This window comes from Danio rerio, chromosome 23, assembly GCF_049306965.1.
Source record: "Danio rerio strain Tuebingen ecotype United States chromosome 23, GRCz12tu, whole genome shotgun sequence".
NCBI classification, from domain to species: domain Eukaryota; kingdom Metazoa; phylum Chordata; class Actinopteri; order Cypriniformes; family Danionidae; genus Danio; species Danio rerio.
In genome coordinates, this window is record NC_133198.1 from 48,605,047 (window position 1) to 48,627,500 (window position 22,454).

A 22,454-nucleotide genomic window follows, 5' to 3' on the forward strand; every position below is an offset into this window, starting at 1 on the left:
ATAAGCTACCATCAATACCACTCCAGCTAAATATCAAGCCGTCGTCATTTAACATTTCCTTTACGGAGCGTGATGCTAGCCTGCGCTCATCCCCCGTCACACGCACGCACGCACGCACGCACGCACGCACACACACACACAGACAGACAGAGTACAAGCGCCGGGAGCAATCAAACTCACTCAAACTCCCGGCGAACAAAATGCAATGCACACACAATGACCCCGCAACAGTATAACTGTGCTGCTGGCCCGCTTACCCGCTACCGGACGTGGGAAACAGCGATTGGAAATTCAACAGCGGCCGCCGAAACTTTAGTCCGGGGAAACCCCAGCACTACCAACTATCCCTCCCAGTTATTCGCTCGCGCACAACATCATGCCCACGTCCCGGCACGATAGCCTTGGCCAGCGGCTCAGCAGCACCTGCAATCAAAAACCAAGAAAAACCCCTCCTGACCCAGAAACTGCAATCGCTTTTAAAGGCTTGGACTCATTACAAATTGAACTCAGCTGTTCATCTCCTGGAAACGTCATAGACGCAAATGACGCCAGTACGCATCATCCTGGTTTGGGAAGCACCGCTTACATCCACCCCCCCTACTCAAAATGTGTCCACACATTTCCACTTAAATTCTGTAACGCTGAGGCAACAGGCCCTTGGTGGCCCGTGCAGATCGCCTCAAACCCTCCACTGATACATCAGGTGGGCTAGAGAGTCCTTCTCTCTGTATAGTCGGAGCAGTTGTTTCAGCATTGTCCATAACAGTCCTTTCATTTTCCCTTACAGGTGCAGGCAAATCTGTTAGACAGCCCCCGACCCAAGGATACATACACCAATTACTGTTCAGTGGATCAACCTGAAGAGCAGGAGCTTGCTCCCCTACTTCATTCTCTGAATGTGAGGTTACCTCAAATTTGCAGGGACTTAACATATTGCGGTGCAACACCCTCTCAACACAATTACCCCCTTCCTTCTTTACAACATAAACTGGTATGTCAAGATTAGGTTGAGAAATAACCACATATGTATTCCTCTCCCACCTATCCTCCAATTTACCTTTTCCTCTGGCCCTCTTATTAAGAACCATTACCCTCTGTCCTATTAGCAAAGGTTCCCCTCTTACCCTACGATCAAACCCCTTCTTTTGATGAAGTTGAGCCTTCTGGACCTGTTTTCTCGCTTGACTATAGGCAGTTACCAGTCTTTTATGGTGATGATGCACCCAGCTGCCAACTGTTCCTGAAAACCCATCTCCCCGACCCAACATAATGTCCATGGGCAACTTAGCATATCGTCCAAACATCAAAAAGTAAGGGGCATACCCTGTAGATGGATGGGGGGTATTATTGTAGGCTTGTACCATCTCTGCTACATGCTGGTCCCAATTTTCCTTCTGGTCATCCCTTAATGTACCCAGCATGCTCAACAATGTCCGATTAAAGCGCTCACATTGTCCATTCCCTGCAGGGTGATAGGGTGTTGTATGGGACTTTCTGATGTCATATAATCCACACAGTTCCTTTATGACTCTAGACTCAAAATTGGGACCCTGATCAGAGTGCAACTGATCAAATCCCCCAAACTGCTGAATGAAATGTTCCCATAACGCCCTTGCAGTTGTCACCGCTGTTTGATCCATGGTTGGCACTGCCACAGCATAACGGGTAAAATGGTCCATCATAACTAAAATGTTACACCTCCCACTACGCGCAGGCTCCAGTGACAGGAAGTCCACAGACACAATCTGTAATGGATAATCTGAATCTATGGATACCAGCGGGGCACTCACTTTATTAGCTGGGGTCTTATGCAGATTACATCGAACACATTTAAGACACCACTTCTCCACTCCTTGTGTCATCCCCGGCCAAAAGAAACGGCGACGGGCCAAGCCGAGAGTTTTTTCCACTCCAAGGTGTCCGGCACGATCGTGCACCCATTCTAGGACTTGGTTCTGCAAACTCTGAGGCACCAAAACTTGTTTCAGTTTGTCAAATGTCTTTGGATCACATACCTCACGGCACAACAATCCTCTATCGGTGCCCAGACGACCCCACTGTCGCAGCACCACTTGAGTAGGTCGATCCTCTGCTGCTCGTTCTCTTGGTCCAGGGCCTCTTCCTCTGTCCATATACATCCACAATCGTGACAGCACTGGATCCGCCCGCTGTGCCCTCACCCAGTCATCCAACAAACTAGGTCCGACACACTCCTCCTGGGTCAACTGTGGCTCTCGTTCTTTGCTTGGCTCCTTCTCCTGGTCCTTAACTACTGGAACAAAGGCATGGACACAAGCATGAACCACTTCAGATGGTACATATCCCGGCTCACCACATGGCACTGCTTCATCCTCTATAGACTGGCCATCTGTCTCTTTCCCAGGCCATCTCGAGAGGGCATCAGCGTTTCCATTTGTCCGTCCTGGTCTATAGCGCACATCAAACTGAAATCCAGCCAATTGGGCCATCCATCGTTGCTCCACTGCCCCCAGCGTAGCCGTATTCAGGTGAGCCAGCGGATTATTATCTGTGAACACAGTAAAGGGAGACACAGCAAGATAGTCCCTGAACTTTTCCGCTATAGCCCATTTTAAAGCCAGCAGTTCTAATTTAAATGAGCTATAGTTTTTATCGTTCTTCTCCGTAGGGCGTAGGCTTCTGCTTGCATAGGCAATTACTCTCTCCTTCCCTTCTTGAACCTGAGCAAGTACTGCTCCCAACCCCGTCTGACAGGCATCCGTATACAGCACAAATGGCAGCTGGAAATCAGCATATGCTAATAGGGGTGCTTGCAGGAGGCTCTCCTTTAATTTCTTGAAGGCGCTTTCTTGCATCTCCCCCCATGCCCAACGCTCTGCTTTACCTGCAGCTGGTTGAGTTCGTCGTTTCGATGTCCCCCATAACATTGAATTCAGTGGTGCTGCAATCTTTGCAAAGTCTTTTATAAAACGTCTATAATAACCCACTAGGCCCAAAAAGGCCCGAAGCTGGGTAATGTTCTGAGGAGCCGCCCATGTCTCCACAGCTTGCAACTTCCCTGGGTCTGGTGACACCCCTCCTTCTGAAATCACATGGCCCAAATAATGCACTTTGCTCTGAAACAGAGAACACTTAGTTGGTTTTACTTTCAGGTTAAAATCCCCAAGACGACTAAAAACCAAGTCCAGATGGTCAATGTGAGCCTCAAAAGAGGAGGAGAAAATAATTATATCATCCAGATAAAGCAACACAGTTTCAAAATTTTGATCCCCAAGACAGCTTTCAACCAGCCTTTGAAACGTTCCTGGAGCATTGCATAACCCCATTGGCATCCGATTAAATTCATATAGCCCCATTGGGGTAACAAAAGCGGTCTTCTCTTTGTCAGCTGGGTGCACCCCCACTTGCCAATACCCATGTGCTAAATCTAAAGTTGAAAACACTGTAGATTTTTTCAATGAGGCTAGTGATTCCTCAATTCTAGGCAAAGGATATGAATCTTTATGTGTAACACCATTCAGACACCTGTAGTCTACGCAGAAACGAAGGGTGCCGTCCTTCTTTCTGACAAGCACTACAGGTGCTGCCCAGGGGCTATAGCTCTCCCTAATAATACCATTCTCAAGCATGTTATTTAAAAGTCCCCTAACTTCCTGATACAATTTTGGTGGAATCCTATTGTAACGTTCTCTAATTGGGGCTGCATCACCTGTTGGTATAACATGCAAGACTCTATCTGTAAATCCATAATCTTCCTCATGCTCTGAGAAAACCTTCTGATGTTTAGCCAGCAAACCAGAAATCATCTCTTGTTGTTTTAGACTAAACTGCTGTGGATCTAACGGTACAGCAACAGGCCATGGCATCTGCACTTGTTCGTCATCCTGCACTCTATTTTGTCTCACGCTTACCTCCACAGTGTCATCATCTAATGATCTTAATTCCACATTTCCTTGCAGGCCAGAAGAACACAACTCCACATCTGAAAGCCGTCCAATCCGGCAGCGTTGGGAGAGGATCACAGCCACTGGGGACAGATTAAGAATTCTAACCATAACCCTTCCCTTTGAAACTGTACTCAACGATCGGGCTACCAATAACTGCCCTGGCAATACATCTGGACATGGTTCTACCAAACCCACATAATCCCTCTTATCAGGCCGAACCCGTGCACATGCCTCGATCACCATCTCTGACTGTGGTGGTATTATTTTTTTCCTTCCCTGGGGCCAGTAAATTGAACTTATCTGCCCCGACTCGTCAGCAAAATGTAATAAATCTTCACACACAGAAAACATCTGGCGCCATACTTTAACTTGTACTTCACTTTCTGAGCCTAGGTAATCATCTCCAGTTTTTGTCATTAAAAATTCTCTACATTCCTTAATTACATTCATGCCAATCAACCCTGGATATGATGATCCGTTTGAATCTTTGACAATAAGCACGCCCCTTTTTGGTATGACTTTGCCACAAATATTTAAATCCACCTCAATGTAGCCAATATACGGGATGACTAACCCATTAGCAGCCACTAGGTTAAATTTTTGAATGGGTGGATACACCATTGGCCCTTCGGTCTCGAAATGTTTCTTAAAATAACTTTCAGTCAATGTGGTTACCTGCGAGCCAGTATCAATTAAGCAAGATGTTTTAACTCCTTGTATTTCTACCTGCACGACTGGACATTGTCCTATTAGGTGATCTTTCTTTTCTAATTGGCCACTACTTGATGTACCCACCGTTTGGGCCTGTACAGTGGGCTCTATAAGTTTAAAGGCCCTTGTGGTCCTTCTACAGTCCTACAACGTCTTTCAATATGACCCACTTGTTTACAACGCCGACAAATAGGTCTTCCCTGATGGTCGAATTGATCAGAACTTCTTCGACCCCCCATCAACTCATACCTAGGTCTAACACCCTCACTCTTAGGCCACATATTCTGTACTCCTTCACGGACTTCACTCATCATTCCAGCTACCATTTCTTTTATTTCTCCTTTCAGCTGCAAAAATACCTCCTGTTTAATTTCCTCTACCAATTTGGTTGTATCTAGAGTTGGTTTCATTTGTACGGTTGCAGCTACTGCTTGCCTTACCTCTCCAAACGCATCTGCTTGTAGGATGGCTTCTCGTTTAATATCAACAAAAGCAATATCTGACGATGCTCTTACCATACCCTGAAGTTCCCTCCGCAGTCCGGCATCAAAAAGTCCCAAAATAAACTGATCCCGTAACACATAGCCTCCAGTAGTGTGATCTCCCCTACTCTCCAACCTATTACTTAATTCCTGAAGTACTAATGCAAACTGTCTCACACTCTCATCGGTCCTTTGTTTACGAGTAAAAAATTGGGAACGAAGGGTTGCAAGAGGGACTGTATCCCCATAATTATTTTTCAAAAATGTCAATATCTGTCCTGATGTTACACGCTCTGCTATCGGCAAAGCTAACACTTCCCTCTTCGCTTCCCCATCTAAATTACTTATTAAAGCTGAAACTTTTTGAGCCTCTGAAAAAGGGTACATATCAAACATTGATTTTTGCATATTATGCCAATCCTGAAAATTATTCTCCTGTGCCGTTTTCTCCCCACTAAATTTTTGACACCATGGTGTCCCCATCATCAAAGGAAACATAAGCATGGCTTGATTCTGGGCTATATTAGGTGAGCTATCAGCCCCCTGCTGCTGCTCACCAGATGTAGAAGGTGACTGGTCTAACTGTTGTGTGGTTGACATTTTCCTGATTATTGCCCAAAGTCCAGACTGCCAAAACTACGCCAAGTTGTAACCCTCCCAAAAAGGGCATAAAGTATTCACACACAACACAAGTTCTTTGCTGGACAAAATACAGTATTTATTTTGGGCCACAATAATCAAGTAAACGTCAAACACTCAATTCATTTAAATACTAATTTAACTTTTATTTTATACAATAATCTTAAAGATTAAAATTCCACACAAGGGGAGCAGCAGGTAGGGAATCGAAAGGACATAAAGTTCATGATGTAAAGATTGTTAGCGGACGGCATAAAAATTATTAGGTAAGGCAATTAAAATGACCACCACAAGGCATTTAACAAGGGGTATCAACCGTAATTGTGCAACACATCATCATTTCACATCAACCCAGAGTTGTAATACACCACACCGTAAATCTCATAAATATAAAGGTATAAATAACACCCATAAATAGACTCCACACAGCAATCAAATCATAAGCTACCATCAATACCACTCCAGCTAAATATCAAGCCGTCGTCATTTAACATTTCCTTTACGGAGCGTGATGCTAGCCTGCGCTCATCCCCCGTCACACGCACGCACGCACGCACGCACGCACGCACACACACACACAGACAGACAGAGTACAAGCGCCGGGAGCAATCAAACTCACTCAAACTCCCGGCGAACAAAATGCAATGCACACACAATGACCCCGCAACAGTATAACTGTGCTGCTGGCCCGCTTACCCGCTACCGGACGTGGGAAACAGCGATTGGAAATTCAACAGCGGCCGCCGAAACTTTAGTCCGGGGAAACCCCAGCACTACCAACTATCCCTCCCAGTTATTCGCTCGCGCACAACATCATGCCCACGTCCCGGCACGATAGCCTTGGCCAGCGGCTCAGCAGCACCTGCAATCAAAAACCAAGAAAAACCCCTCCTGACCCAGAAACTGCAATCGCTTTTAAAGGCTTGGACTCATTACAAATTGAACTCAGCTGTTCATCTCCTGGAAACGTCATAGACGCAAATGACGCCAGTACGCATCATCCTGGTTTGGGAAGCACCGCTTACATCTATATTCAGAAATGTAGTTAAACAAACCTTAAATACATCTCTGTATACAAACACACAATGTTAACGCTTGATTCACTTTAGTTTTACACAGAACTGATGAGTGCTTTTATAAAATATAAAGAAATATTGTTAACTTAGTCTGCACTTGATTCAGGATCGTTAGTGACAAGAACTGAGTATAAAACGGACAATAAATCATTACGATGACTATTTCAATCTAAATAAACAGATTATGACGCTCTTAACTTACCTGTAATTTTAATATATGCCTGCTGTGTTCCGTGAACACTCTTCTGTGATGAAATATGCGAGGATTTATTCAGCAAATGTCTAATTTGAGAAAATAATAATACTCTTTTTAAACTCCCTCCACCGCTGCCGCGCAGTCGCACTTCCGGGTAAACGTGACGTTGATGCGCATGCCCTCTGATGCGCGTAGAGAGAAGGCTCAAGGCTAGAAGCTTTGAGGAAGGTAAAGTCTAAAAGGGATACAGCTGCAGATACTCGCATAGCATGATTTTTGTAACGATCTACAACAATAATCAATATTTTTACATTACTGTTGAGGGGTTGGGGTAGGCGGTAATAAAATACAATTTAATGGGTACTTTAATAAATAATATGAATATCACTGAGTATATTTTATGTTATTTTTAAAGCTGTAGTTGGAAAAATTACCATACACACACACACACACACACACACACACACATACATATATATATATATATATATATATATATATATATATATATATATATATATATATATATATATATATATATATATATATATATGACTGTACATATGACTACATATATATATATATATATATATATATACACATTCATTTATATGTACCGCTATTTATATTTACAGTTATATATATGTACAGTCATTTATATGTAGCGTTATTTATATTTACAGTTATATATGTACAGTCATTTATATGTAGCGTTATTTATATTTACAGTTATATATGTACAGTCATTTATATGTAGCGTTATTTATATTTACAGTTATATATGTACAGTCATTTATATGTACCGCTATTTATATTTACAGTTATATATATGTACAGTCATTTATATGTAGCGTTATTTATATTTACAGTTATATATATGTACAGTCATTTATATGTACCGCTATTTATATTTACAGTTATATATATGTACAGTCATTTATATGTAGCGTTATTTATATTTACAGTTATATATGTACAGTCATTTATATGTAGCGTTATTTATATTTACAGTTATATATGTACAGTCATTTATATGTATATATATATATATATATGGGCGAGGCAGTGCGCAGTAGGTAGTGCTGTCGCCTCACAGCAAGGTCGCTGGTTCGAACCTCGGCTCAGTTGGTGTTTCTGTGTGGAGTTTGCATGTTCTCCCTGCCTTCGCGTGGGTTTCCTCCGGGTGCTCCGGTTTCCCCCACAGTCTAAAGACATGCGGTACAGGTGAATTGGGTAGGCTAAATTGTCCATAGTGTATGAATGTTTGTGTGGATGTTTCCCAGAGATGGGTTGTGGCTGGAAGGGCATCCGCTGCATAAAAAACTTGCTGGATAAGTTGGCGGTTCATTCCGCTGTGGCGACCCCGGATTAATAAAGGGACTAAGCCGACAAGAAAATGAATGAATATATATATATATATATATATATATATATATATACTTGTCGGCTTAGTCCCTTTATTAATCCAGGGTCGCCACGGCGGAATGAACCGCCAACTTATCCAGCAATATATATATATGATGCTCAAATACTCATAATACCAGATCTGCAGATACACTCAGGTGCAGTAGATGATGTCTTCACATTCCAGTAGTAATTAAACTTATTATAAGTCCACATTAAAGTGTGAATAAATGTGATATCAGTGTATTTAGTCGATTTAGAAACACCGGTCCTTGTAACGATGACATAACTATTCAGCTGTTGATTGTCCGACAAGATGTTTCACAACAACATGTAATTAAAACCAAGCCTAAAACAAATGCACATATTTTGTAAGACGCTCATCATATTTTTATTATGTTTCTGCAGTGAAATGCTCAGACAGCGGGGCTAGTGAGAGTTATTTATTAGAGCAGTCATCGTTACAGATCAGATCATTATTCACTAGCAGATAGGAAGAGCCAGTTACCTAACCTAAACTAGTCTTTCCATCCGCCAGGGGTAGTTTAGGAGTAACCATGGCAACATTAAAAAAAGACTTGTTAACCTAGAAGTGAGCAGTGCTTTCAAACCCACACACACACACACTGACAACACACACACACTGACAGTAATAAATAAGAACTATTTAGGGTGTCATAAATCAATTAACGTTATTTAATTACCTCTTAATTAAAGCAGCGCTATCATTCATTACTGCGGTTTTTAAGGCACTAACTGGTCAATACTGCACACACTTCCGTCTTCCCTTCCCTTCTTCTGGGCTCTTTTCTAATTGAACTACGTCTCCCGTGATGCACTGCGGTGCCGGTGTCATGTGTCGGGGCTCAGTCTCGGTCCTTGAGGGCTCGGAGGATGTAGTTTTCTCTCTCTAGCTGAGCGTTTCTCTCCGAGAGCTCTTTGATCTGTTCTCTCAGCACCTCCACCTCCTCTCGCACCGCCAGCATCAGGTGAGACTTCACCAGGTCCTGCACGCACACGCACACACACACACACACACACACAGTGATTTATCCTGCAGTGAAAGTTTACATCTGATTGGGGGGCAGGGTTTTATTTGAATATGATGATGTACTTCCAATTGAAACAGAATATTGAGTAGAGGGCGGAGTTTCATGGTGACAATGTATTTACAACTGAAATAGAATATTGAGCAGGGGCGGGGTTTTATTTTACTATAATGATATACTTACAACTGAAACTGAATATTGAGTATAAGGCGGGGTTTATGATGATGATGTATTCCCAACTAAATATTAAATATTGAGCAGGGGCGGGGTTTTATTTCAGTATGATGATGTACTTCTAACTGAAATTGAATATTGAGTAGGAGGCGGGGTTGATGATAATGATGCATTTCCAACTGAAAATAGATATTAAGTAGATTAATTAAGTAATTTATTAAGTAGTATTAATTTCAGTATGATAATGAATTTTCATATAAAATGGAATATTTAGTAGGGGGTGGAGTTTCATGATAAAGTTGTATTTCTAACTGAAATAGAATATTGAGTAGAGGACGGTGTATTATTTTAATGTGATGATGAATTTTCATCAGTAGGGGGCGGAGTTTCATGATAACGTATTTCAGACTGAAATAGAATATTGAGCAAGGACGGGGTTTTATTTCAGTATAATGATGTACTTACAACTGAAATTGAATATTAAGTAGGAGGCGGGGTTTATGATCATTATTTACTTTAAACTGAAATGGAATATTAAGTAGGGGCGGGTTTTTTGTGAGGATAATGTTCCTCCAACTGAATTTGAAAATTGAGTAGGAGTCAGGGTTTATGATAATGATGTATTTCCAACTGAAATTAAATATTGAGTAGAGGACAGTGTTTTATTTCAGTATGATGATGAATTTTTATTTAAAATGGAATATTGAGTAGGGGGCGGAGTTTCATGATAAAGTTGTATTTCTAACTGAAATAGAATATTGAGTAGGGGTGGGGTTTTATTTCAGTATAATGATGTACTTACAGGCGGGGTTTATGATAATAATAATAATATTGAGTAGAGGACGGGGTTTTATTTTAGTGTGATGTATTTTCATCAGTAGGGGGCGGAGTGTCATGATAACATATTTCCAACTGAAATAGAATATTGAGTAGGAGTCAGGGTTTATGATAATGATGTATTTCCAACTGAAATTAAATATTAAGTAGAGGATGGGGTTTTATTTTAGTGTGATGATGAATTTTCATCAGTAGGGGGCGGAGTTTAATGATAACGTATTTACAACAGAAATAGAATATTAAGTAGGGGCGGGGTTTTATTTCAGTATAATGATGTACTTACAACTGAAATTGAATATTAAGTAGGAGGCGGGGTTTATGATAATTATTTACTTCAAACTGAAATGGAATATTAAGTAGGGGCGGGGTTTTTGTGAGGATAACGTTCTCCCAACTGAATTTGAATATTGAGACGGGGTGGGGTTTTATTTCAGTATAATTATGTACTTGCAACTAAAATTGAATATTGAGTTGTCAGTACAATGATGAATTTCTAATTAAAATAAAGTAGTGAGTAGAAGGTGTTTATGATTATGATGTATTTCCAACTGAAACAGAATATAGAGTAGGGGTGGAGTTTCATGACGGTGATGTATTTCCAACTGAAATGGAATATTAAGGAGGGGTGGGGGTTTTATTTAAATTTAATGAATATCCTATTTTGAATTTCCTGTTTTGATATTAAATATCCTGTTTATAATATCATAATACACTTCCAGTTGAAGTGGAATATTGAGTAGGGTGCGGGGTTATATGTCAGTAAAATCATGTATTTCCAACTGAAATGGAATATTAAGAAGGGGCGGGATGTTATTTCAGTATGATGATGTATTTGCATTTGAAATTGAATATCGAGCAGAGGGCAGTTTTTTTCAGTATAGTGATGTACTTACAACTGAAATCGAATATTAGTGTGAGGCGGGGTTTATGATGATGTGTTTCCAATTTAATTGGAATATGGAGTAGGGGGTGGGGTTTCATTTCAATAGGATGATGTACTTCCAAGTAAAAATGGAATATTGAGTGGGGGGGCGGGGTTTATGATCTTTTTAACCCCACCTCTACTAACATTTGGAGGGGCGTGGCTAAGCATATTTCACCCAATCATTAGTCATTAGAAAAAGACTGCTGTTCCAAAAATTGAAAAGATGGTAAAGATTACCAAAACCAACTGTTTCCAGCAGATTAACATGCACAGATTAGTTATTCACTAGCATTGTGTGCAAGAAAAACAGATATTGTTCATTTAATTTTATTCAGACTTGTGATATGTTCTGCTATAGTGGCGGATCTCACTCACCATGGCTTGCTCGATCTTGTTATCGATGGCGATCATACTGCTGTTCGATCCACTGTGACAGAGACAGAGATCGACATATATTACATTACATAAGAACAACAATTCCTTTTTAGTTTAATGCAGTACAAACATATATATGCATACATACACAGCTATAGAACACACACACACACACACATCACTTGAAAATGTTGAGCTTCACTGAATGTATTAGCCATGGGTTTGAGTAAAATGTTATTTGTCTAATAATAAACTAAACAATATTTTTATTAATATTTAAAGCAAACGTTTTTCATAAAATGAATGTGCATCTTGGCCTTTAAGACATTATAATGTAATATTTGAAAATGTGAATGAATATAGGTGCATGGAAACCCACAGCGGGTGATATGTGGAGCACTAGCGCTGCTGGATGTTCTTTACTCTGCTCTTATAATCCCGATGCTTGACCTGAATGAGGTCTTCATGAGCAGCTCTGAGAAAGGCGGTGTGTGTGTGTGTGTGTGTGTGTGTGTGTAACACTGATGCTATTGTTCTGAGAGCGGCTGCAGCACATGGTTCTCATAACCTTGATGGAAACAGAAAACCGCACACTCAAGGGCCACGCTCTCAACAACCACAAATACATCATAAATATCCTGAAGAACGACTGCAGTAACTCAATTAAAGACACACACACACACACACACACACAACCACAACCACACACTGAAGAGTACTCAAACACACTGCGGACTCCAGCTAAACCAGCTACTGTGGAGGAGCAGGAAGAGGGCGGAGCCTGATGATATATTAGCATGAGGGCGGAGACAGAACTCTGCTTTCTAATTGGTTGACGAGGCTTTTAGATCCTTTCTCACTTGCTATTAAGTGAAGGTTTCTTGGAGGTTGCTATGCTGTTTCTAAGCAGCTTATTGGCTATTTCTAGGAAGTTACTGTGCTATTATTAGGCAGCTTATTGCCTGTTTCTTTATGGTTGATTTTTTCTAAGCAGCTTATTGGCTGTTTCTTTATGGTTGATTTTTTCTAAGCAGCTTATTGGCTGTTTCTAGGAGGTTGCGATGGTGTTTCTAAGCAGCTTATTGGCTGTTTCTATGAGGTTGCGATGGTGTTTCTAAGCAGCTTATTGGCTGTTTCTATGAGGTTGCGATGGTGTTTCTAAGCAGCTTATTGGCTGTTTCTATGAGGTTGCAATGGTGTTTCTAAGCAGCTTATTGGCTGTTTCTAGGGGGTTGCTATGGTGTTTCTAAGCAGCTTATTGGATGTTTCTATGAGGTTGCGATGGTGTTTCTAAGCAGCTTATTGGCTGTTTCTATGAGGTTGCAATGGTGTTTCTAAGCAGCTTATTGGCTGTTTCTAGGGGGTTGCTATGGTGTTTCTAAGCAGCTTATTGGCTGTTTCAAGAAGGTTGCTATGGTGTTTCTAAGTAGCTTATTGGATGTTTCTAGCAGGTTGCTATGGTGTTCCTAAACAGCTTATTGGCTGTTTCTTGGAGGTTGCTATGGTGTTTCTAAGCAGCTTATTGGCTGTTTCTTGGAGGTTGCTATGGTGTTTCTAAGCAGCTTCTTGGCTGTTTCTTGGAGGTTGCTATACTGTTTTTAAGGGTTTCTAAGGGACTTATTAGCTGCTTCCTATTTGACATTTCTAGAAGAGCGCTATACAGTTTGCAGTGGTTTCCAAAGGCACTCGTCAGCTGTTTCTATGAGGATGCGAGGTGATTTTACCTGTGGAAGAAAAGCAGAAGGGAAAGGAGAGTGGCGTCAGAGGGGCGGGGCCTGTGTTTGTGAAATAAAGTTCCGCCCCTGTCCGCTCTCACAGAGGAAGCCAGTGAGCTCCATTTCTGGTCACAAACAGTGGACCTGCAGGATGACGCAGATGGCCCAGATCTGGGACTGTTTTTAGAGTGCAGTGTTTGACTTTGGCCAACAGGTGGCGTAGCTGTATCTGTTCCTGTCTCTGAGCTGACAGCATGTTTGGATGTACTCATTCTCAAATCTGCTGGTTTGTCTCTAAGTTTGCTTCTGGACACAGTTTGTGGCAAATGCTTGCTGCTGATTGGCTCCCTAGTTGCCATGGAAACCACTAATCTGCCAGCCCTCGGATAGCAATCCAGCTTCCCGATTGGCCAAGAATCCCGAAGCTTTCGAACTCCATTAGTGTCTCGCAAAGTCACATTCCCACTTCCTGCTCCTCCTCCATGGAGGTGTGGCCTACGAATGACAGCCGAAGGGGCGGGGCTTGGTGTGGAGGGGTGTGGCTTAGTAGCAGTTTCAGCAGGATGTTTTGTCTTTTCTTTCTGAGTTTGTTCATTAGAGACACAAGGAGGAAGAGACAAGGGACGAGGCTGTTTTTTGCTTTCAAATATGGAGACCATCTTCCGTACACTGACAAACATGGCGGGAAACTGGAAAACACATCCAAAGGAAGCTCAATCATGAACGTGGTTGTTTTTTTTCACGCAGCGACAGGAAAAGTCATCATGTAATTGTTTCCTCTGACCTCTTTCTGAAACGTCCGGTGAGGATTTGACTCATTCAGTGACAAAATACCCACAAAAATCCCTGTTCACATCTGCAGAACAAGAGTAAACTTTACTGCGGTGAAGCTCAGCAGTATTATAGCAGTACCATACTGTTACTAAAAAAATGTAATTAGCTAATTGGTAAAGCAACATTTCCTATTTGCATTTCGTTTAACTTCACATACTAGAATAAATAAAATAAAAATAAATATTGCAAACGTCCCGTTTTATGTATTAAAACTCAGAGATATTATCGTGAACTAAACCTATAGCTAAAATGAGAAAAACAATGTAATTTATAGTAAAATATACACATTAGATAAACTGAAAGCAACTAACAGAAATATGCAGCATGAATATTTAAAACTGAAGAACTAAAACTACTAAACTAACCAGTAATAAAAAACAACTAAACATTTCGATAGATATAATAACTTATTCAAATAAAAGTAAAATTAGAACCAAATAAATAACACTAAAACAATACTGCAATGTTATTTTAATAACATTTTAATAAAACAATAAATACGTATTAATAAATAATAAATATTTCACAAAAAATAAAAACTAAATTGAATCTCCTCTGTTTAATGGAGAATTTTTTTTAATTTAATCATTTATATTTTTAAGATTCATGGATGCATTAAGATTATGCATGCATGAATATTTAAATCTGAAGCACTAAAACTACTAAAACTATAAAAAAATTAAGGGAAAATAAAATTGTGGATCTGTTTTTTGTCTCTGTTTAACAGACAAATATTATCATGTATATGATTTAAAGTAAAACCTAAACATTAGATGAATTGAAAGCAACTAACAGAAATATGCAGCATGAATATTTAAAACTGAAGAACTAAAACTACTAAACTAACCAGTAATAAAAAAACAACTAAACATTTCGATAGATATAATAATTTATTCAAATAAAAGTAAAATTAGAACCAAATAAATAACACTAAAACAATACTGCAATGTTGTTTTAATAACATTTTAATAAAACAATAAATACGTACTAATAAATAATAAATATTTCACAAAAAATAAAAACTAAATTGAATCTCCTCTGTTTAATGGACAATTTTTTATTTTTTTTTATTTAATCATTTATATTTTTAAGATTCATGGATGCATTAAGATTATGAATGCATGAATACTTAAATCTGAAGCACTAAAACTACTAAAATTATTAAAACTTAAGGGAAAATAAAATTGTGAATCTGTTTTTTTGTCTCTGTTTAACAGACAAATATTATCATGTATATGATTTAAAGTAAAACCTAAACATTAGATGAATTGACAGCAACTAAAAGAAATATGCAGCATAAATATTTAAAACTGAAGCGCTAAAACTACTAAATAGAAATTACTAGAAACTAAAATTAAATTAAATATAAAGTAAAACCACTTTTAATTAAAACAATGAAAATAAAATGTTAATTATTTAAATAAGATGCAAATGTGAATTCAAACATCGGCAATAAAACTAAAATAAAATTGCAGCGCATACACTGATTAGCATTATTTATATGGTAAATATCTGACTACGGTATGTGACACACTAATAATATGTTATAAAATCAAATAAAATCTGAAACTAGCTAACAAAAACATGTGTGTATATTTAAAATTGAAGCACTAAAATTATTAAATTAAAATAATAAAAACTGTAATAAAATATAAGGTCAACCAACCAGTATTACATAAACAACAACTAAAAAGTTAAATAGATATAATAGCCTATTTAATCAAAAGTAAAATTAGAACCAAATAAATAATACTAAAACAATACTGCAATGTTATTCTAATAAAATTTTAATCAATTAATAAATAAAAATTAATAAATATTTCATAAAATATATATTTACTGTACAAAAAAACAAAAGTGAATCTCCTCCATTTACTGGACACAAATTAGTTGATTTAATCAATCATTTATATTGTTAAGATTATGCATGCATGAATATGTAAATATGAAGCACTAAAACTATTAAATGGAAATTAATTTTAAAAAAGAATAAAAATTTATGAAAATTAAGGAAAAATAAAATTGTGAATCTCTGTTTTTTGTCTCTGTTTAAAAAAAAAACAAAAACAAAAACAAAAGTGAATCTCTCTGTTTAATGGACAAAAATTATTTAATTTAATTAATCATTTATATTTTTAAGATTCATGCATGCATTAAGATTATGCATGCATTAATATTTACATCTGAAGCACTAAAACTACTAAAATTATAAAAAATTAAGGGAAAATAAAATTGTGAATCTGTTTTTTGTCTCTGTTTAACAGACAAATATTATCATTTTGAAAATTAAAGTAAAATATAAACATTGTATGAACTGAAAGCAACTAACAGAAATATGCATGGTGAAAAATTAAAACTGAAGCACAAAAACTACTAAATGGAAATGAATAAAAACTCGAATAAAATCAACCAACCAGTAATTAAAACTACTAAAAACTTGAATACATATGAAATAGAATAGTTATAGAATTATTTATTTATATATAAAGACCATAAAATTCATATTAAAACATAAACATTTTAATAACATAAAATAAAGTGAATAACATAAAATATTGCACAACCAAAAAGCCCCTAAAAATTAACTGTCCAGAAAAAAATGTGACTGCCCTCTGTTTATCAGAATTTTTTTATTATTGAATTATTCATTAATTAAATATTTTTAAAACTAAGCATGCATAAATATTTAAAAGTGAAGCACTTCTGAATGGAAATGAACAAAAACTAAAATAAAAATAAAATAAAAAAATACTACAATATGTGAATCTCCTGTGTTTACCGGACTAAGATGAAAAAAACCCCCATAATAATCAAGTAGTAATAAAAAACACACTAAAAATATAAATCATAAATAAAATAATAAATAAATAATTGCAATAATTTAAATATGAATCAGAAGCATATAAATACTGCAAGCATGAATATTTAAAGCTTAAGCGCTAAAACTACTAAATCAAAATAAAAATTTATAATAATTAATGCAAACTTTTTTTCACTAACATATTTGTGAATCTCCTGTGCTTATCAGACAAAAGTGATCAATTTACTCAAATAAAAAATGAAAAATACCCAGCCAGTAATAAAAAAACACTAAAAAAGTAAATTAAAATAGTTAAATTATTAAAATAATTGCAATAATTCAAATATGGATCAGAAGCATTTAAATAATTCTAGAAATACTAGTTATTTGCATATGATTTAAATAGAAAATATCCTAAATAAATGAATAAAAAGGCAGCTGCAGTAATTGTGTAGCTACTCTAAATCTGCCACCAATCAGAATATGAAACTCCTGCAGTGTTTTCTCTTAGTAATGTTGAGTAAAGCGCTCACTGACGTTCCTCATCACGAGTTCTGCATCTCTGAACACCCTGTTGTGCTGAAATCCATCACAGAACTGCAGATTAGAGTAATCTGGGGGAAAGTCCACCTGCTGGAGCCGCGATCAACACAAACGCTGATCTCCAAGTGTGTGTTTTTGCTTTCTTATGACACACACACACACAAACACATGTAAATATGTACAGTTAAACACACACACTGTTTCATTCTGTTCTCCGCCCACTCTCTAGCTTGCCCAATCACATCGCATGCTGTGATTCTCTGCCCACCCACATGGATCCCAACATTCCTTACTCCGCCCACATTCTGCTTCATACAATCCAACACACACACAGCGTTCACATTCACACACACAAGCTGCATTCACATACACACACACACACACACACACACACACACACACACACACACACACACACACTTTAGATTAATAATCTGATATTTGTGTGTGTGTCTGTGAGAATTGATATTTTATTTATGTATGTTGCAATAACTTTTGGATTGCTTTACAGATTACTAATATACTGTATAATATAAACATTAAAACTATATAATCAGTGTTATTGTTTAAATTCATGTTCATTATTTTCTAGTACATGAACCTGAATATGATTCCCGAAAATAATATATATATATATATATATATATATATATATATATATATATATATATATTAAACAGTTCTCTCTATATACAGTGCTCAGCATCGAGCATCGTCATGTTCAAGAAACCAGTCTGAGATGATTGAGCTTTATGACATGCTGCGTTATCCTGCTGGAAGTAGCCATCAGAAGATGGAGACACTGTGCTCATAAAGGGATGGACATGGTCAGCAGCAATACTCAGGTAGGCTGTGGCGTTGATGCTCAATTGGTACTAATGGACACAAAGAAAATCTCCCCACACCATTACACCACCACCACCAGCCTGAACCGCTGATACAAGGCAGGATGATCCATGCTTTCATGCTGTTGAGGCCAAATTGTGAGTCGAGCATCCGAATGTGTCAGCAGAAATGGAGACTCATCAGAGCAGCAACGTTTCTCCAATCTTCTATTGTCCAGTTTTGGTGAGTCTGTGTGAATTGTAGCCTCAGTTTCCTGTTCTTAGCTGACAGGAGCGGCACCCGGTGTGCTCTTCTGCTGCTGTAGCCCATCCGCCTCAAGGTTGGCCGTGTTGTGTGTTCAGAGATGCTCTTCTGCAGAGCTCGGTTGTAACGAGTGCTTATTTGAGTTACTGTTGCCTTTCTATCAGCTGGAGCCAGTCTGGCCATTCTCCTCTGACCTCTGGCCTCATCAACAAGGCATTTGCGCCCACAGAACTGCCGCTCACTGGATATTTCCTCTTTGTTCCTCTTTGTTATTCTCTGTAAACCCTAGAGATGGTTGTGCGTGAAAATCCCAGTAGATCAGCAGTTTCTGAAATACTCAGAGCAGCCCGTCTGGCAGCAACAACCATGCCACGTTCAGAGTCTCTTAAATCCCCTTTCTTCCCCATTCTGATGCTCGATATGAACTGCAGCAGATCCTCTTGACCATGTCTACATGCCTAAATGCACTGAGCTGCTGCCATGTGATTGGCTGATTAGAAATTTGCGTTAATGAGCAGTTGGACAGGTGAACCTAATAAAGTATATAAGTATATATATATATATATATATATATATATATATATATATATATATATATATATATATACACACAGTTGAAGTCAGAATTATTAGCCCCCCATTTATTTTTTTCTAAAATTTCTGTTTAGCGGAGAGCAGATTTCTCCAACACATTTCTAATCATAACAGTGTTAATAACTCATCTCTAATAACTGGTTTATTTTCTCTTTGTCATGATGACAGTAATTAATATTAGACTAGATATTCTTCAAGACACTAGTATTCAGCTTAAAGTGACATTTAAAGGCTTCACTAAGGTAATTAGGATAAAGTTAGGGTAATTAGGTAAGTCATTGTATAACAGTGGTTTGTTCTGGAGACTATCAGGAAAAAAATATTGCTGAAGGGGCGAATAATATTAACCTTAAAATGGGTTTAAAACAATTACAAACAGCTTTTATTCTAGCCAAAATAAAACAAATCAGACTTTCTCCAGAAGAAAAAATATTATCAGACATACTGTGAACATTTCCTGAATCAGTTCAACATCATTTGGCAAATATTTAAAAAAGAAAAAAAAATTAAAACGGGGGCAAATAATTCTGACTGTTTAACTGTATATATATATATATATATATATATATATATATATATATATATATATATATGTATATATATATATATATATATATATATATATATATATATATATATATATATATATATATATATATATATATATATATATATATATGTATATATAATAGCCCCTTTCACACATACAGACCTTTCCGGAAAATTGCCGGCAATTTTCCGGAAAGGTTGTATGTGTGAACAGGTCCTTTTTGAAAATACCGGTAAATTCGTTCTGGCTATTTTCCGGAAAGAGAAGTTGTAACATTACCGGCAATTTGCCGGAATGCTGCGCTGTGTGAACGCAGAAGGAAGATTCCCGTAATAAGCGCGTGCACGTCTAGAACGTGCTGACGTGAGACGTCTGCTTTAGCCAATCACAACAGTCAGACGCATTCACGTGCGCGCGGTTTGTGAGAATAAAAGCCTTTGAATATTTTTCCAGACACATTTAGCTGCTAGAAGTTAGTCAGATCACGTTTATATGTTCTTCTTAATGCCAACTGTGTAAATAATCATCGACGAGATGCTTATGATAAGCCCTTGTTTGTTTACCTTCAAGCTTTGCGTGCGCCTATGAGCGCCTGCACACGTACATATTATGAACATCTCGACATGAGAAAGTGATCCTGCGAAAGTTGTTCACAATATTGATCATCCACAGAGTTTGTAATTTAGTCAAATGTTTACAAATACAAGCGCAGCCGTTTAAAGCTCATTTGTGGTGAATGATGTCAGAATTTACCGGTATTTTGGAATGGATGTGTGAATGCTCTTTTCCGGAAAATTTCCGTAACGTCCTCGCCTGTGTGAACAGCGCTTTTTTGAATATACCGGTAAAGTCGTTCCGGAAATTTTCCAGATATTTACCGGTATCACTGTGTGAAAGGGGCTAATACTTGATTTCAATGTATGTCATTGTAAAAACTCTCATCCGGGAACTGTGAAATATCTTGGCCATTAGGGAATGTCTTCATATACAGTTGAAGTCAGAATTATTCTTTCCCCTTTTAATTATTTTCTTTTTTAAATATTTCCTAAATAATGTTGAACACAGCAAGGAAATGTTGACAGTATGTCTGATAATATTTGTTTTTCAGCAGAAAGTCTTATTTGTTTTGTTTCGGCTAGAATAAAAGCAGTTTTTAAATTTTTAAACACTATTTTAAGGTCAATATTATTAACCCCTTTAAGATATATTTTTCCCAATAGTCCGCAGAACAAACCATCGTTACACAATAACTTGCCTAATTACCCTAACTTTACCCTAATTACCCTAGTGAAGCCTTTAAATGTCACTTTAAGCTGAATACTAGTGTCTTGAAGAATATCTAGTCTAATATTATGTGCTGTCATCATGGCAGAGAGAAAATAAGTCAGTGATTAGAGATGAGTTATTAACACTATTATGATTAGAAATGTGTTGGAGAAATCTGCTCTCTGCTAAGCAGAAATTGGGGGAAAAAATGAACAAGGGGGCGAATAATTCTGATTTCAACTGTATGGCCATGCGTTGTATGGTTGGTAAACACAACACGCAGCGCGTCGACTCAAGTGTGTGAAGCGGCCAGGAGAAAACATTGAGCAAATATTGATGATGGAGTCAAATATCAGCCTCACAGTTGATCAACAGAACCGAGACGCCTCACAGTGTGTGGCTGATCTGCATCTCTCTCTGTGTGAATGTGTGTGTGTGTGTGTGTGTGTGTGAGAAAGAGCAAGAGAGTGCGTATGAGAGTGAAAAAGTACGCAAGTGTGTGTGTGTGAAAGTGAATAAGTGTGTTTGTGTGTGCGCATGTAAGTGATTGTAATTTGTCTATGTGTGTGTGGGTTTGTGTATGTGTGTGTATTTGAGAGTGTGTATAGGAGTGAAAAAGTGTGTGTGTATGAGAGAAAATAAGTGGGTAAGTGTGTGTGTGTGGAGGTAAATGAGAGAATGAGAGTGTGAGTTTGCATATGTTTGAGTGTGTGTATGTTTGAGAGTGTGTATCAGAGTGAAAAAGGTCATGAGTGTGTGTGTATGCAAGTAATTAAGCGTCTAGTGTGTGGTTGTACAAATGTGTGTCTATACGAGCGTGCATCTGTGTGTACAAGTGTGTCTGTAGAAAGATTGCGTGTGTGAGTTTGTGTCTGTGTTTGTGTGTGTATATATGTATGTGTGTGTGTGTTTGTTTGTATGAGAGTGTTTGTGTCTTTGTATAAAAATGTGTATATGAGGGTGTGCATGTAAGTGTGTGTCAGTGTAAAAAAACAAATATGTGTGTGTGCGTGTGTGTGTATGACAAAGTTTGTCTGAGTATGCGTGTATGAGAGAGAGATTGTGTGTGTGTTTTTATGTGTGTTTATGTGGGTGTATATACGAGATAGGAAAACGTGTGTGTGTGTGCGTGCGTGTGTGTGTGTGTGTGTGTGTGTGTGTGTGTGTGTTTAAGATCAGCCATCTGATCTGTGATACGACACAGTTTGAAACGCACTCGATGAGTGACTGAATCTCTCAATCTCTCTTAGACACACACACACACACACA

At 38.0% G+C, this 22,454-nt stretch overlaps 2 protein-coding genes across 11 annotated transcripts in view; both read right to left on the reverse strand.

Moving 5' to 3' along the window:
- ppp1r35 (protein phosphatase 1, regulatory subunit 35) overlaps window positions 1-7,186 on the reverse strand; it is a 19,405-nt gene extending 12,219 nt beyond the window's left edge. The window contains exon 1 of one of the 3 annotated variants that reach the window (XM_073938713.1): window positions 2,016-7,186. The gene's annotated coding sequence lies outside the window, so the exon portion shown is untranslated. Of the gene's footprint in view, window positions 1-257; window positions 545-2,015 lie in introns of those variants that run through there. The other 2 variants (XM_073938714.1, NM_001045391.1) reach the window with 2 other exon arrangements.
- Window positions 7,187-8,862: 1,676 nt separating this feature from the next.
- Window positions 8,863-22,454, reverse strand: part of zgc:153012 — a 25,502-nt gene continuing 11,910 nt past the window's right edge. Inside the window, exons 1-5 of one of the 8 annotated variants that reach the window (XM_073938727.1) lie at window positions 17,677-17,922; window positions 14,294-14,365; window positions 13,519-14,198; window positions 11,795-11,846; window positions 8,863-9,441 (exon numbers count right to left, since the gene is read on the reverse strand). In XM_073938727.1, the coding sequence (XP_073794828.1) occupies window positions 9,301-9,441; window positions 11,795-11,846; window positions 13,519-14,189 (864 nt within the window). In that variant the 5' untranslated portion in view covers window positions 14,190-14,198; window positions 14,294-14,365; window positions 17,677-17,922 and the 3' untranslated portion in view covers window positions 8,863-9,300. 8 annotated transcript variants of the gene reach the window in all.